This window comes from Lissotriton vulgaris, chromosome 12, assembly GCF_964263255.1.
Source record: "Lissotriton vulgaris chromosome 12, aLisVul1.2, whole genome shotgun sequence".
Lineage (NCBI taxonomy): Eukaryota > Metazoa > Chordata > Amphibia > Caudata > Salamandridae > Lissotriton > Lissotriton vulgaris.
The window spans coordinates 293,963,314-293,980,276 of NC_141700.1; the positions used below are offsets into that span (position 1 = coordinate 293,963,314).

Here is a 16,963-nt window from a genome sequence, read left to right on the forward strand (position 1 = left end):
AGAGCAGATGAAAATGTCTGTCCCCTCCCAATCAATGGTTGAAGCACATATCACAGTGTGCTTTTAGAGGCCTCCATTACATCGTTCTTTCTTTTCATCACCAGCTTTCCCCAAAAGCTGCATGAGCTCAATGACACGTTGGAATGATGGTCCTTGAGAATGAATGCATTTTACCTTAGATAAAGAATGGATAAAACCTTTTGATACACCGGTCCCTATATTCATAATATGAAAGCTAACAGAGAATTTTCACAGAAAGAATATCTAGGGCCTTACACCATAATGTTTGCTTTTCATCATTGATAAAAGATATTTTGATATTTCTATTATTAGGTGGAACGATACTCCATAACATGTCGGGTAACAAAGCTAGCATCCATAAAAGAGGTTTAAGTTTTATAAAACACTAAGGTACCGATTATGAGTGGGCCAGAATCCCGACTTGCTGCTCAAGGCATTTACAGGGTGCAATAACGTATGCAACCTTCGTTACATTTCAGCGGCCTCAAACCTACTGAAAGTTAACAGGGGGAAAGAGAAGAGTATTGACTTTGAAATGTCTATTTTGGTACAGTTGCATGAAAATCCAGATGTTATTCCGCAAAACAAAGAATAAGTGCAGTCTGTTGCATTCAATAAATTCCAAACTCCAGGAGTTAGATTTTATCAGATGAGATATATAGCACCTACAACTCTGGAACACTTTAAATCCCAGCCTAGGTATTTCCACACTGACCTATTAATAAGTTTTTTAAGTCATGGTAATTTTAGAATGGTAGATAGTTTTAAATAGTCTTGCATCATAAAGTGCTTGATATTATTTAATCCCCTCAAAACTCAATAAATAACTTCATCTAAAAATTAAAATGCATATATTGCAAGATGACTTATTGAATAAAGCTCACTTAAAGTTCTTTCATTTGAATATTAGCTGAGGTTAAAAATGAGATTCAATTTTGGAATGAAAGAAAGTGCAGGTAGTTGATAGCATTTTCTCACTACGAAAACACAATAGTCCTTGATTCTGTTGCAGGCACTCACTGCAAAACAAAAGGCAACAAATGCTAACTTGGCCAAAAGACTACTGTAATGCACACATCAATTACAGGAACTGAGAGGCTGATTATGATGGTGGACGGACTTCTGTCTGTCCGCCATCGTTCCGGGGATGTGGACCGCCCGCCTACAAGACGGCGGTCCCACAGGTGGGATCACAATGCGGCCGCCACCACGGAGAGCACAAGGGACATTTCTTCCATTGTGGTGGGTGAACAAGCACTTTTTTAATTTCCCTGCTCTACGTGGTAGGCGCCATGCATGCCTGCCACATGCGCAGGGAAAGCCAAGTGAAAAATTGGAGTGCCCCTGCTTAAGGGGGCCCTGCTTTGGGCCCCCAAAGTCCATCCACGCTAGCCTTTCCCTGATGGGTGAAGCGCCATGGACAGGCTGGCGGGGATGGATGAACCATAATCCCCACGGCGGTGCCTGGTAGGCATCGCCAACATTCTGGGGATGCCGAGCGGTCCAATAGGCATTCTGAATGATTGCTACTGTCAGACAGGTGATGGTCAAGCTTTCTGCCCGCTAGAACACTGCCCGCCATCAAAATCTGGTGGGTGGGAAATGGCCTCACGATAGCAGTGATCCTGCCACCGACAGCCTGTCTGTGGCTGGTTCACCACCAGAGTAATCAACCCCTTAGAATGTAGATGCAGTGATTTCAGGAAGATGTTTAACAGCTACCTTTGTAAACTGTGGGTATTATTAAAGTCTTTGTATAAAGAAAGGCACAGGCGTAAAGAATTATATCCGCTTTTGGCTTATAGAAGATGCCGTGGATGTATTTTGCAGTGATAATTACTTCAGTATTGATTAATCTGCTTTGCACAAACATTTTAAGACAAGAGTTTATAAAAGAGGTTTTAAGTATAAAAATTAAAGCAAATACATTAAATAAATAACAGTGTATATATTCTTGATAAACATGGTATCTCAAGGCTGGTGCAATGAGCTTATAGTAATGGTCAAAGTTTAGTCAGATGTGGGAAAAGTTGGAAGTTAAATAGAAGAGCCGCGGTGGTCTGTTTTCTCTGGGGAATTAAATACTTTCTGTGAGATTGCTTGTTTAGCGAATGTAAGATTTATTTTTCAATAACAAAAACACTCTCACAGACCAACTTATTTGAGAAAACCCGAGGCAAACATACAGGAAAGAGGGAAACACTTATTGACTGTTGCTTTACCATGGTTATTCTACAACATGTACAAGATGAGAGAGTAAAGATTTTAAAAACCTAAAATGTATACCTGTATTAAAAAACACAACTGCGACAGAGAATATATGCACTGTTATTTATTAATAGTTTTATCTTACTTTTGAGCTTAAAAAGTATCTCTTAAAACTATTTTCCTGAAAGTGTTCCAACCTTGAAGTAATGTTATTTTCTGTAGACTAGACAAACCTCAAGATCAGGAATGCAGGGCACTGCCAGGGAAGAATCTTAGCTGCAGGTAACATCCATGTTCTAAAGGCAAGTAGGATTTTCCGCTGTGTGGCTCATGAGCTGGGAGAACTCTGATTTTAAATAGTGTTTCCTGTATGAAGCAGTGGGCCTGATAGTCATATATAAAAGGAGTTTACCATAAACATAAAATCGAGAAGCCTTGCATTCATTTGGCCACAGGTGTCTTTTAAGGTTTGAATCTGAGTAACCGAAATCAATTTGAAAACATCACTTAAATGTAAATGGACAGGAAGTTAAATCCAGGCCTCCTTTGTGAAAAAAACAGTGATTGGAAGTTTCTTGTCCCATGGCTGCGCACATGATTTGGTGTTGTGCTCTTCCTTGCATAGGCACATTGCAGCACAGTAGTGAATGTCTAAGAACATGAATATTCTTTCTCAAATAGACTTTTACTGGCTCTGGATGAATATTGTTAACAATATATGATCTGAGAGTTAATTTTGGAGATTCACAAATATTTGCTCATTATTGTACGCAGAGTGCTTATCTCTGAAGGAAATTCTACTGTCCAACTCCTTCACCTTGAAACAGTGACACAAAACTCTTCTCTTTGCATCTTCATTTGATATGTTTGAAAGGACTGATATGTATCTAATTTGAATTTCTAGTATATGACAATCTGTCTCTTTGCAGGCCGCAATGTCACCTACTCTGTATTGGCAGGAAATGTTACTCTTGTTGTTTCCAGCGAGATGTATGGAATTACCCCCCACAATCTGACACTGGACAGGGCATCTCAGCAGCTGATTGGCCCAGGGACCCACCACCTGAAAATTATTGCAACAAGCAATACAACAGCTTCAGAGACATCGAAGAACATTACCGTTCATTTGGTTGAACCAGTGACTGGCCTACAAGCCTCTCTCAATAGCTCTACTGTGGAAAGTGGAACAGATCTACTGATCAATGTATCCATAGAACAAGGTGCACCCATTGAGTTGAAATTTGAAATAACAGGGATCAACGGAACATTCCACCACTCCAAAGATGGTCGAAGAGGACAGCCACAGATTTACCACATTCCAGTGGCTTCAGAAGGTATTGTTCCTGTTTTCTTTATTTAATTTAATTGATGGTGTGCATCTCATTATTTTACAGCGCAAAGAACCTTATTTGTTTTTTAAAGTGTTTATGCCTTGTGTTTTTCTAGGTTGAATGTATTTAAACTCTCTCTTCAAGTTTAAACATTTTGATCCTGATTCCAATTTTAGTTGAAATCAATGTGCCTCGAGCTTCTCTTGTCAGTGGTTAAAACATAGAAATCTATGCTCATTAAATGGTGCTGTTTCAATCAATCAATCATAGCATTTGTAGAGCACACTACTTACCTGTGAGGGTCTCAAGGCACTGGGAGGGGGGGGGGGGGGTAATGCTGCTACTGCTCAAAAAGCCAGGTCTTGAGGAGTCTTCTGGTCAGCAGGTCTTGGGTCTGCCGTAGGTGGATGGGGAGGGTGTTCCAGGTCTTGGCGGTGAGGTGGGAGAATGACCTGCAGCCGGAGGCCTCTCTTCGGATGCGGGTGACTGTGGCGAGGGCCAGGTTGGCGCAGCGGAGCTGGCGGGTGGGGGTGTAGAAGCTGAGTTATCTTTCTAAAAGTGGCATTTTCAGAATTGTGACTTAAAATCTGACTATACAATTAAAGAGGAATTTGCATAAAAATGTATTTGAGTCTAAACCTGACATCGCTACTTGCTCCCAATCAAAAGTTAGCTCCTATTAAATGTAATAAGCTAACTGTAGGAAATTGGGTTATTAGTTGAATGGCCTGCAAAAGTAATGGGCCGCATCATCTTTCACCTCCCTGGGGGGGAGGGGAATCACATTTAACCAATGGGTGCTCTGAATTGGGGAAAACACTTACTCCTCCCCACCAGTCTGGTCACATCACCGTATAGGCCATGCACACTGCAACACCTCCCACTGACCACTTGTCCATAGTCAAAGGGTAAGTTCGAGGTCCGATGACCAATGGAGCCACTGAAAGGGTGCTGGCAAAAAGGGATTGAAACTGGTTGTTACTCCAGTTATTTCCTAGTTCTGAAGAAGTATGGAGGCCTTAATTATATCCTAGATATTCGCCCTCTGAACTTCTTTCCTGCAGAAGGACAAGTTCAAAATGCACACCTTAACAAAAGTCTGCCCTGCATCCAGGAGATTAGATGGTGGCATTAAATTTGCAAAATGCTAATTTCCACACTCCTGTTCTACAGTACTCAAAGAACTCCACTGGCTCCCAGTACAAACACACTTAGTTCAAACTCCACACTCACACATTCAAGGCACTGTACAACTTGGGCCCCGCATACTTGAACAGTCACATCTTTCACCAACCAGCCAGACACTTCCACGCATCCTGACTCCTACTACCACACATGGGTTTATTGCTAACTTCTCCTGTTACAAAAGTCATCACCGGGAACAAATGGAACTTCTTATTAAACTCCTGCCAGAGGCGTACCTTGAGAGAGAGAGGGAGCGATTACACAGCAGGGCGAAATAATGCCCAGTGCTTATATTCGGTGTGTCCTACATGCAGCTCACACCTATCAGGAAGGTTAAGACAAGCATTATTTTCTTTCACGCATAGCTGAGGTTAAGCAGCACAAGGTCAATGTACCATTCGATAAGGTAACATCTCTACCTTGGGTAAACAATATGCCTGCTAAAATAAAAAAAAGGCAACACTGCCAAATTCTAAAGGGCTCTGCAAGCTGTCTCCCAAAATTGAGTTTCATTAACAATAGACACGAGGTGCCATGACTACTACCACGAAAATGAAAAAGAGGTGCCTCCCAGACCATCAATCAAGTTACTCTTTAGGAGAACAAACCAAAATATTGTTCCTTTTATCGTCATTGATTTAACCTGTTACCGTTTGATTTTTCAACAAGGGTGTTGTAATTTTCCATAGTATAAATCAGTAATCCTTTTACTTAAATCACAGCATTTTTTTCTTTGCTTGTTATTATAGAATTTATTTAAAGGGAAGATAGTGTACATTTATGAACATAATTACAAGGGACAAGACTTGTGCAAAGCACAAATTACATAACAGCACTTCTTGAATACATGTAAAGGATTAATCCAGAACAAGATTTATTCAAAGCAGAAATTGCAACACTTCTTAAATAAATGTAAATAATTAATCCACAGACATACAACAAACACATGAAGTTGCCTGTCTAGTGTCCTACATTATATTATCATTGGGACCTTTGCCACTTAAGTCCTCTTATTTGTAGTGCTAGACAATGCTACTGGGCCCTATTATGGTGAGGGTTCAGAGCATGCGTTAATAACTGGATAAGGTGTTGGAATCCATCTCTCGTAGTGCACAGCTTTTGTGCACAGGATGAACCCGTTTGTGGTAGCTCTTGGCCCCGTTTGTGATTGCGCCAATGCATTTTGACCTTCAGTTTGGGCCTGTGGTGTATTTTAGGGAAGGTCTTCTTTAGGGCTGTTGACTTTGGACATGTTGGGCCAGCTTCTTTATAAATGCCTTATTAGGAGCGTCTGACTGGTTTCTTACTGCAAACTCCTGTTTTATCTTGGGGTCCTGTACGAAAGTTGGACCTTGGTGAATTTTTGAAGGGGACCATCCAGCCATTATGATCTGGAGTCCTGCTTAAGTTAGGTCACAGGCCGCCTGCTGGGGGGGGTGCTGTTCTTACGGGGGTGATTCTATGCATTCTGGAATCAAAGACAATAGAAGGAACAATATTTTGGTACCTTCTCTTAACTTGATTGATGGCCTGGGAGGCACCTCTTTTTTAGATTTTCTATCTATTGATTCCCGCCTCCACAGTCCATAATGGACTCACTCTCCTATAAGACATATGACTACTACCACAATAAGGTACATGGGTATTCCAGCATCAGCAATCTTTTCAGGAAGGACACACTTCCAAGGCATAGATTCGAGGTGGTTACCGCAGCAATGCAGAGGAAAGGGTCATCGCGGCTATGGCAAGGGCATCTCAATATCCATGCAGTTACTTGTTATCGATGCCCTATCACACAATAGCTATCTGGATAGTGGGGGAATGGAGATGGGCTATGATCAAGTTATTCCTTCCAAAGAGGCAGGAAATTATCTCTAAAAAATGTGGGTCCTATCCATTGTTCATTAGGGATTCTCTTTAGAGTTCCACATTGCCAAACATCTGATCTGAACTGCACACAGCCTGGAAGACAAGCACCTGTTGCAAGAGTAAGTACAACTACCTACTTGCAAAGGTGTCCCCATGATAGGAGGTTCAAGGAGTATAATCCCTGTACTTTCTTGTTTCCAAAAAGGACAGTACCCCCTACAGCCTATGCGTACGGAATGAGTCCTTGTGAAAAACACAACTTCCATGAACATCTGCTTGTGTTTGACTAGCTTGAGTTGTTCCCTCGCTATAATTTTACTGCAAACGGTGGTGTAACTGTTTGACATGGCATAATGTCACAAAGAAAGCACGATGAAAAGTTACGCTATGTAATTTTTATTTCTCTGGGGCCTATTGTTAATCTACAAACTGCAAACAGATGGTTAGCTGGTAAGAAACCTTTTTATTCCTCCTCCACAATGAGCCAGGATTAATATGTTCTGAACGTATGCAAGTGTGTGGTGCATTTGTTGCCAACAGGATTCTCTGTTACTCTCCTCAAGCCTCTGTGAGGCACTGAATGAATATCTGGAACATTGGTCAGTGCACTTGATGTTGGCCAATGTTCTCTGGTGAAATCACAGCTATAGGCACCTGGCACCACTGAATGGCACTGGAGTCAGTGTTGATGTGTATTTAATTGACAGTTTCTTGGCCAGTCTGGATCCTGGAAGTAGTTTTTATAAGGTTAGGAATTTGCCAGAAAAATTGTAACAAGTAACATATTGTAATCTGTGTATCCTGAGAGTTTGGCCTGCAACAGTCATGGGAGGGATGTTGTGGGAGGGATGTTGTTTGGGTTGAATTGTGGGTTGAACTGGATAGTTGCCTTTTGTCCTTTGAAAGAACTGGCTGCCTTGACCAGTAATTGGCTCATCATCTTGACATTGAGAAGGCTGCACACCCTTACAACAAATGAATTCTGTTGAACAAGGTGTGGAATGTGTAGATGCCATGATCCCCCAAGATTGAACCCTTGTCTGGTCAGCCTGTGGATTCTGCTTGACTTCGAGTAAAAAGAAGGCAGTCATGATTGCATCCCTGCCTTCTGCCTGCTAGAAGTGCTTTGATTTGGTTAGGGAAAGCAAGGCCCTACTGACTAAGGACTGTTGTGCCAACTGGTCTAAGAAAAGTCTGCCCAGAGTAAAACAGTCACTCTGCCCAGGAGAAACTAAATCTACATATTGGTCAACGAGCAGTTCAGTTCAGTTAAAAGGGTGATCCTGTTCTGTCCTCAACACTATGCCATGTCGTTTGAGTGCATATATCTTTCTCTTATTGCTCCAGTGCTGATAGGAGACATTTGTCTTTGCTTCTCAGCATAAGAATGCATCCTGTTGCCTGGTGTCACTCTGAAACCAGAACAGTTACAATCATCCTTCCAACCCTTAATGTGATGGAGAGTTTGCTTGATGTGGTTATAGTCATAATTACCACTACAGTAAACTGTTTTTGTGGGGCTGACTTTGGTGGTGTCTGATGTTTCGAGCTCCATCTGGAATGCTGCTGTTAGAATACAGCCTCAATATAGCAAGTAGTGTAAGGATGGATTGCACTCTTCAGGTTACCTCTCACACCTACTAGGTAAATCAGTTCTCCATCATTAGCGCTTTAAAAAATCATGTGCTTGAATTATTACTGCCATCATGCTGGGAAATCTGTTTTCAGTATTAACGTAGAAGTATTTCACTACAGCTATCGTCATTAAAAACACATAGAAAAGATTCATAGACTAAAAGAAGGCCAAGCAATTCATTTTAGGACCCAAAGTTTAGCCAACCAGATGGAGCGACCCAGCATTCTAACCCTCCTCAAACTCTAGTTTTCTGCTGCATGTAATCCTCAGTAGGGAAACCTCATTTTACTACTATAAGCTCCATAATAAACCTATCTAGACTCTTACCCCCTCTAACCCTCCTTTGACTCATCTCAAACCTCATATAATTAATATAAACTCCCAAAGAACACTATCTTGACTATTTCCTCCTCTATCTCTCATTTATCCTATTCAGTCAAACTAACAGATTCACCGCTCAATTAACAACTTGTTTTTCCCTATACTAATTCACCACTAATCCTTTTGGCTCCGGAGTAGCATCCTACTCACCGAAAAACTCTCCAACACCCTGTCAAGGGTAGTAAGCGTTATATACATTTAATTACAATTGCAATTCTCCTTACTAGGAACCAAGCACCCCTTTGTAGTGCTTAACTCTCTCAGGGTAGCAAACCAGAGAAGTCCAAAGCATACTCAGGAAAGGTGGTGTGGACTAGTAATCACCATTCACTGGCACACAATAATAACACTCAATAAATGGTTATCCCGTCAGATTTTTCTCTCTAGAAAAAAGAGACACACAATTATTACACACACACTACTAAATACTACAAAGTAATTTACAAATATATACATTGGCAAATGGAAAATACCATAGGCGACATTACCCAATCACCTTTGACAGCCTAAATGGATCATGCAAACATATAAGGTAAGTCAATTGCATGGTCAAAGGTTAAAGATAAACAAACTACATGTAAAAGACATCAGGTGTTGCGTAAATGTCCATAAAACATATAAACTGTGATCAATATTCATTGTCAACAATATTATCTCAATAAAGCATCTGAAATTAGCAAAACATGTATCTTTGTATTTTTAATAAACTTTCCAACCATGAAAATGTAATCATAAAAGCAACCCTTAGAGATCATCACATTTTGGGTGTGTTAAATGCAACCATGGACTTACAGCCAGATTCATCTTTGAAAATTGCGCTTGCAAAGGGCCAGATTCTGAGAATCTGGCCCTTTTCGAGCGCAATTTTTGCATTTGGGATTCATCATCCCAAATACAATAATCGCTAATAGCAAAATCGCTAAATTGCGACGAATTGCATTTAAGGAATCTCTATTTGAGATTCATTAAATGCAATTCATTAACCCTTTTTTATTTGCGAATTCGCAATTTTTGGCCGCTATTTACCGCGAAGTCTGACTTCGTGGTAAATAGCGAAAACTTTTAAAAAAACACTTTAGTGCATTTTATAAGTTGTATGTTACACACACACATGTCCTTTGGACATGTGTGTGTGCAACATCAGTCTACATTTTCATTTCAGGGGTGCTATAGGGTGTCCTTTGGACACCCCTGGCACCCTTGAAATTGCATCCTTATTTGCGATTAGCAAATTGCTAATCGCAATTAAGGAATAACTCCCCATTCATTCCTATGGGCCTTTAGGCCCATAGGAATGAATGGGGAGTTATTCCTTATTTGCGATTAGAAATTTGCTAATCGCAAATAAGGAAGCTGTAGGAATCGCAATTTATTTTGTGATTCCTACATGAATCCCGTTTTGCAAGTCCTTAATAGCGATTCCTTAATAATCGCTATTAAGGACTCGCAAAACGGGACAATGATGAATCTGGCTGATAGCCTCTAGAGGGCACTTCAGTACACATATCTCGTTTACACACTTGCTGGCCACATTAAATGTAACCATAAAGTAAGTCCCTTGAGGGTGCAGAACTCCCTGCTGTAGAACCAAAGCTCTAGACTTGGAAGGGCTTTAAAATGTTTGTTAGACATGGGCATGGGCAGAGGTGCAGGCCCACCGCTATTGGGGGAGCCATGATGGTGTACGCTGGGCATTTAGGGGTCGAGATGGGGTCCTGCTCCTCCTTTTTTTAACAACTGTGGCTCGGGGGATGGGGTCCCTGGGCTAAAGAAGAGTATGGGGAGGGGGCTTCATAAATGCCCCCTCTCTGGAAATATTAATGAAGACCTTTAAGCTCCAAACCCTAGGCCCTGGCCCACCCTGTGGGTAAGGTAAGGAATGGCGACGGAGCCCCACGGGCTTCGTCTGAAATAAAAGGTCACTGCACTCTACAATGCCATAACTCGGGCCCTGATGGGCCAATTCTGATGATCGTGAGCTCATTTTACTCCTGGTGGTGAGGTCTAGCCACCAGGGTCAGTTACAGGCGGCCTTCCTACCTCCAAAGAGGTATAATCCTCAGAGAGGTGATTCTCCAGGCTCCCTGTGCCAGCCTTCAACCTGGTCTCAGGTACAAGCGTCCAGGATTTCCCCCCAACTGGTCCTCAGGGGTTGTAAGAGGACCAGCCTCACTGACCCTTGGGGAAATCCACAGTTCCAGAGGTCAACTGGGCAGAGTCCTTAGTCTTTGGTGAGCAACAGGAGGTTCTTTCTTCCAGTTGTTCCTGGTGAACCAAGGGTCCAGCAGCAAAGCGGAGATAAATCACCAGGTAAGAGAGAGTCTCCCCCTTGTGTAAGAGTTTTTAAAAGGGAGAGGTAGGTTCAGTAGGCCAGGCACCCCTAACCAATCCTAGAGGTGCCACTTTACCTCGCCACCCCTGTCCCAACCCTCCGACTTAGCATGCTGGGACAGTTCAAAATGGAGTCATCCAGAAGTCACTAGTCACATCACCTCTGGGAGCTTCAACTCCACCCCTTGTTGACATCATGGCAGGGCCTTTCTCACAAGATTTTCAATGCTGGAGCTAGAGTTCTGGGCTCCCTCCTTTGTTCAATGGACTTGGACAAGCCCATCCTTGGTACAGTGTGACAGCTGATTGATTAATGCAGGTTATTCCGCCCACTCCTTTCCTTCTCAGGAGCTGTTAAATGCACCCCTTGTTCTTGGGAAGCTTCTGTGCCTGCTGCTTGAGAGAAATGTACTTAACCTGGCACAGCGGGGGACAAAAGGCCCAGGCTCTGATCTTAAGCCGAGCCAGAGAAATATGGCAATTCTGGATGACCCCCACATTGCACAGATATCATTGTGAAATTTGCAGATTGCTTTTCTTGCACATTTTACACCCCAATTCGATTGCCACTGGTCTCTGTAGGCCAAAGAAAAGCAAAACTGCACTCTAAGGCAGTTTCCTCCCTATCTGTATTAGAAATTGTCACTACAGACAAAACAGTAAATCAAATGACTTTCCCTTTTAGTGTACACTAACATTATACGGCTTGTCCCAGGTCAATATCCAATACTGCAAAGTCATCCTGTGCCAGGGTACTTGTGCACAGTTACTAAGTTGCACATGACAGTAGTCTCCCACAAGCAGCCCACCCGCTTGTGTGCACATGCTCATGTGTAACCAACCAAATGCCTCTTACACTTGCTGCATCGCATCAGCCTTATCATAAAAGGCAGGCACTGGCGGTAAACACGTGCAGTCCATTTGCCATGTGATTACCAATGGTGAGCACCCACAGTAAACAATTAAAACTGGATGATCCAAAACACAAAAAATGAACTGAATGGCCAGGACCCAACTGCAACAGTAACCCAGTGTTAGTCAATGGGAGAGATATGCCTTACAGGAGTGAAAAATGACTTTAGGAATATTTCACTACCAGGACATGTAAAAGGTAAACAAACCTGTCCAACCTTTTAAATGTAATGCACCTTGTCTTATGGGCATTTAGGCCCGACCTTAGGGTTATCTTATATGTATTAAAAAAGAACGTTCAGCCCTGGCAAAAGGTTCATTTTACCAGGTCAAAACAGCAGTTTAAAACTACTACAGACTGCAACTTCAGGTGTGCAACATGTTTTAAAGGGCTAATTTTGTGGATGGTCCAATGATAGTTGCAGGTCCACACATAGTATTTAATTTACAGACCCTGAGTACATGTAGTACCATATATTAGGGATGCATAAGTAAATTAAATGTGCTAATCAGGTATAGATCAATTTTAATGTTTTAGGGAGAGAGCACAGGCACTTTAGCACTGGTTAGCAGTGTTAAAGTGCAGAGAGTCCTAATGCCAACAAAAACAAATTCAGAAAAGCAGGAGGGGTGGAGGCAAATGTTTTGTGGGTGACCCTGCATGGAGGTCTAGGACCGACGGTGTTGATTAGGAGAATAATTAATCTTCAATAAGATGTGGAAGAATGAATTCGGTGTTTGATGGGTGACTCCACATTGATGTCCAATAGCCAAAAAAATGGCACATTTTGACTGTTTTTGATGTTTATTACGATTTCTGTCTTAATGCATTATGTTGCATGATAATAAATGATGTTTCCTGATAAAGAATGCTGATGGTTTGTGATCAAAAACAGCCCTATAGCAAGTTATCAGGGTAAACATCGATTTGCATGTGAGCAAAATGGGGACTTTTGAAATTCAAAGGCTTTTGGCACATTTTCTATTTCAGGCACCTTTTTGGTCAGGGTTCTGGCTGGGAACGCATTTTCCAACATAAGCAAGGACATCGGGAATATCACTGTATTACGTGACACCTCTCCAAAAGGTACTTTTTTATTTGCAAAGTGTTCACTTTTATACAGGGGCGAATAAAGGAGGAAGCAGTGACATTGTGTATCCATGGTATGCATAATGTAGCAAATACAGTCTTCCCTAAATTGGTCATGCAGGCAGCTCCTGACAACTGCCTCCACTTTTTATGTAATTGCAGTAAGCAGAGGGGGAAGAGAGACAGGATCCGATTAGTAATCACTGCCCCTATACAGCATCATCAGCCGCATCCTCACCTGATTGGCCCAGTTCTCCGGATTACTCTTGGTTAACTTCCGTTGAAGAAATGTAGCTTTCCTTAGCCAAATTTTAAGAGTAATTACTAAAGCCAGTTTCCAACAAAACATTCCAAATCTGTAGCACAAACATCTTGTGAAAAATCCAGTAGAATGCATACAATTATTTGTGGCCCACAACTAACCTGTGCTACTATTGCAGCAGTGACGGTGCTGTTGTTGCTTGAGGTCATTTTCGTTGTATACATGTAAGATATTAGGGTCTTGGATATTACGATCAATATTATGATCAATGGCCTCCTAAATAGTTATACTGATTGCTGCTCTTATTCAAATATTTGTGAAATACTTGAGTGAAAGCAGTGCTTAATTTGAAGGAGGTTGGACACATCGCACATTTTTGGGGACCAAGACTTATTTATCATCAGATGAGGGAGGCAGAAAAGGGAAATGAAGGTGGAGGAGAAATATATAAAAACAGTGACATAAGAAGAATGCTTGGATTAAAAAGAACCTGCAAGAGTGAACCTAGACTCATATGGATGCAGGGGTGGCCACTCTGTTTGAGCGAAGAAACTTCGCCCCATTGAAATGCCCTCAGAGAGAAAAATGAAATGATAATGAAGTTAATTCATTACCATTTTATTTTTCTTCGACTCGTCCCAAACGGAGCATCAGGACAGGGGAGGGACAGCTGCTGAATGACAGCAGCAGAGAGAGCAGGGCACTTTCAGTTTAAAGTGCGCATGTCTTTTTAGACGACCGTCTTGCGATAGGAAGCCACACAGATGCGTACTTTAATGCCTTAACTGGAGCGGTTTTTCCGCCGCTGTGCGGGCGTTCTAAAGGGTGGGCGGGGCTCTGTCGGCCATTGGCTGACGGCAGCACTTGGGAGGTAGTGCTCCCCTCGGCCATCAGCTGACGGGAGCACGCAAGAGGTTAAACCTCTCTAACCCAGCTGTCTTAAGACAGCTGGGTTTGAGAAAGCCAATGCCTCAAGAGCACTGTGGATTGCCAAGTTAAGCCGCTCCCACCAATCCTAGCATGGCTCTCATGCTGGTGAGAGGCGCGCTAGGATTGGTGAAGATAGTTTGGAGCCTGCCTCGAGGAGAGAAGACCATCGAAGAGGAGGATATCACGCTTGCAGGTAAGATGTTTTAATTTCTTTTCTTTTTTTTATGTCCCACCCGCCGTACCACCCTCAGAACATACCAGCAGCCACTATATGGATGTGGTAGAAAGAATCATGAGGAGGAGTCTAGACTAGGCAGCCTTGGTATTCAGAAACCCCAGCATTTGGCAGTGCCAGCGTTGGGCTCCTAAGGAAGTGTTTTGGACATCCTGTACTTATGTTCTTATGTGGGTTTTTTTAATTAGAAAAGTACTATCAAAAGTACTTTTTGACATTGGGCAGGTCGTTCCAAATTATACTGCCAGGGGACCAATACATATCCTCCTACAGAAAGTGATGATTATGATTCCCTTTCTTTCATACTTGACCACACAGGTTTTAAACAAAGGCTTCTGTCCAATATAATTATTGGAATAGTATCAAACTAACAGAAATGTACTATTACTAGACATTCCACCTCAAATATGCAACTCTCCCCATATCTTAGTTCATAGATGTTGCCCCTTAAACAGATGCCTCCATAACTACATAGCTATGCTGCACGACCCAGGCATGTAGGTCTGTGATCACTAGCGAGGGACTTTAATTGGTCTGACTGGAATCTTGCTGTATGCTATGTTAATTTCGATTTATATAGCGCCAAATCACCGACAGGTCTCTTAGCGCTTGCTTTGGGAACCCGTCCTGGAATTCCCTGCGAGATAACCCCTACTGTGCATCCCCAAGGTGAAGACCAGTGTTACATTCTAACAACCAGGCATCCCATCGTGGTAGGACCGTAATGGAGATTAAGCAAGCAATTGCCCAGAGTTGCAGAGTGTGAACCCATGATTCGAGTAGGCACTGAGGCGAGAATTATCGAGTCCGTGGACATTTTGAGCTCAAGACCCTGCCGCGTCCGGAATTGAACCCTGGTCCCGGGTCTGACGTCTGCATCAGGGTCTGCTTCCTCTAACCAGTCAGCCACACTTCTCCAATACTAGGCAATACATCACACAGACAAAGCATGATCAAAGTATTACTGATCAAAATCAAGCACTGAATGTTTTCTGTCATTAGTGGCTGAGAGTCCTTGGGTTTAGGTTTGTGATTCACAAGTATAAGGGCCACACAACGAGTGGCCTCTTAATTCTGAACGGTCCAATAAAAGCAGGTACTGGCTTCACGGGAATTATAAGATTTGCGTGACTCTGCGGATTTCTTACATTTTACCTTGAGATTTCAGCTGTCAAAAGCAAACCAATTCTCTGGATGAAGGTCTGGCCCACAATGAGGAATTACCAGGGTTCTCAGACCTGGAATTGCTGATTGCCCCAATAATTCCCAATTTCTTAGCGGACCTTCAGAGTTCCTCTTGTAATTGGACCAAACGTTCCCCATCCCTGGAGTAACCAGTACCCCAGGTTTTGTTATCTTTAGGGATGGGGAAATCCAGCCTATTAACTGAGCCACTCAGTGATGGGCTAAGTGAAGAGCAGTCTCTTCTGCTAACTGATTGCAATCCACTTGAAAAACAGTCATCCAACACAGAAAAATGGTAGATGACTGGCTGTTAATTGTTTGCTCACAGACTCTAGTCAATTTAGGCTGGCCTCGCCTTCAGAGCAACTCCCAACAAAGTTGTCCTTTCAAATCCTGTTAAAACTAGATTTTATTGACTAAAATACTCTCACAATGGCATTCAAATTCACCCCAACCTGAAATGGAATCTGCATCCCAGTCAATTGCCCTGCATTTCAGCAATATAAAGACTGTTTACACCCAGAAACATGTTATTTTTATAACATTTGAAGATGGGCTGAGGCAAATCTTACCACACATTTAGCGTACTGTTTTCTAAGGCACATTTAGATTTTATTACATTATGCAGCATCACTACAACATAATGGTGTGAGGTCTACTTGATTGAATTATTTCTAAACCTGCCACTTAACAAGAGTAGGGAGATGGTGTGGAGGTTAGGCCTAAGTTTCCTAATCTTTTCTATGAACTAGACTTATAGAGAATCCACTGGATTGGCTCTAGTTCAGTTTTAGTGCAAGTGGAATTATGTAGAGAATTCATTGTTTTAAAGAGAGCATGTGGGAATTATTGTTGAGTTGAGATTTTTCTGCAAATCGTTTTTGTGGTCTATGCTTACCATATGATTGTACTTGTACTATTTCTTTGAGAATGTATTCTTTCTTTTGGATCAATACAAAACAAATTCTCCAAGATCTTTCAACCATTTAAAAACAAATATATGTTTGAAAAACCTTCCCTTCAAGAATGGACTCATGCATTGTAAAGGCTTTATCTTTTAGGCTCCGTAAGGGCCAACTGGTTTGAGGTTTCGAATAGAGTCTGGTTAAAATGATGCAATTAACAAACTGGATTTTTATCATGCATGTCCAAGTTAATTTTTCCAGAAAAAGCTGTGGTAACTGTGTTTGTGGAAATGGCATATGCCTTGGCACACATGAAGCAGAATGTGATGGGCTTTTTAACATTTTCTACATATACCCCCTGTGGCATATAGTTTTTGCCAATCCAATAAAAATTAATTATCAAGTTTGAGACTGTTAGCTTTTAGAGATTGGACTGGCTTGGCAACAAATGTATCTAGTTGAAGATATCTATGTGAATTCAT

General features: G+C 41.9%; 1 protein-coding gene across 1 annotated transcript in view; it reads left to right on the forward strand.

The window, feature by feature from the left end:
- Positions 1-16,963, forward strand: part of LOC147673997 (polycystin-1-like protein 2) — a 915,503-nt gene that overhangs the window by 146,243 nt on the left and 752,297 nt on the right. Inside the window, exons 7-8 of the mRNA XM_086945086.1 lie at positions 3,159-3,563; positions 12,866-12,961. Coding sequence (XP_086801212.1) covers positions 3,159-3,563; positions 12,866-12,961 — 501 coding nt within the window. The remainder of the gene's footprint in view (positions 1-3,158; positions 3,564-12,865; positions 12,962-16,963) is intronic.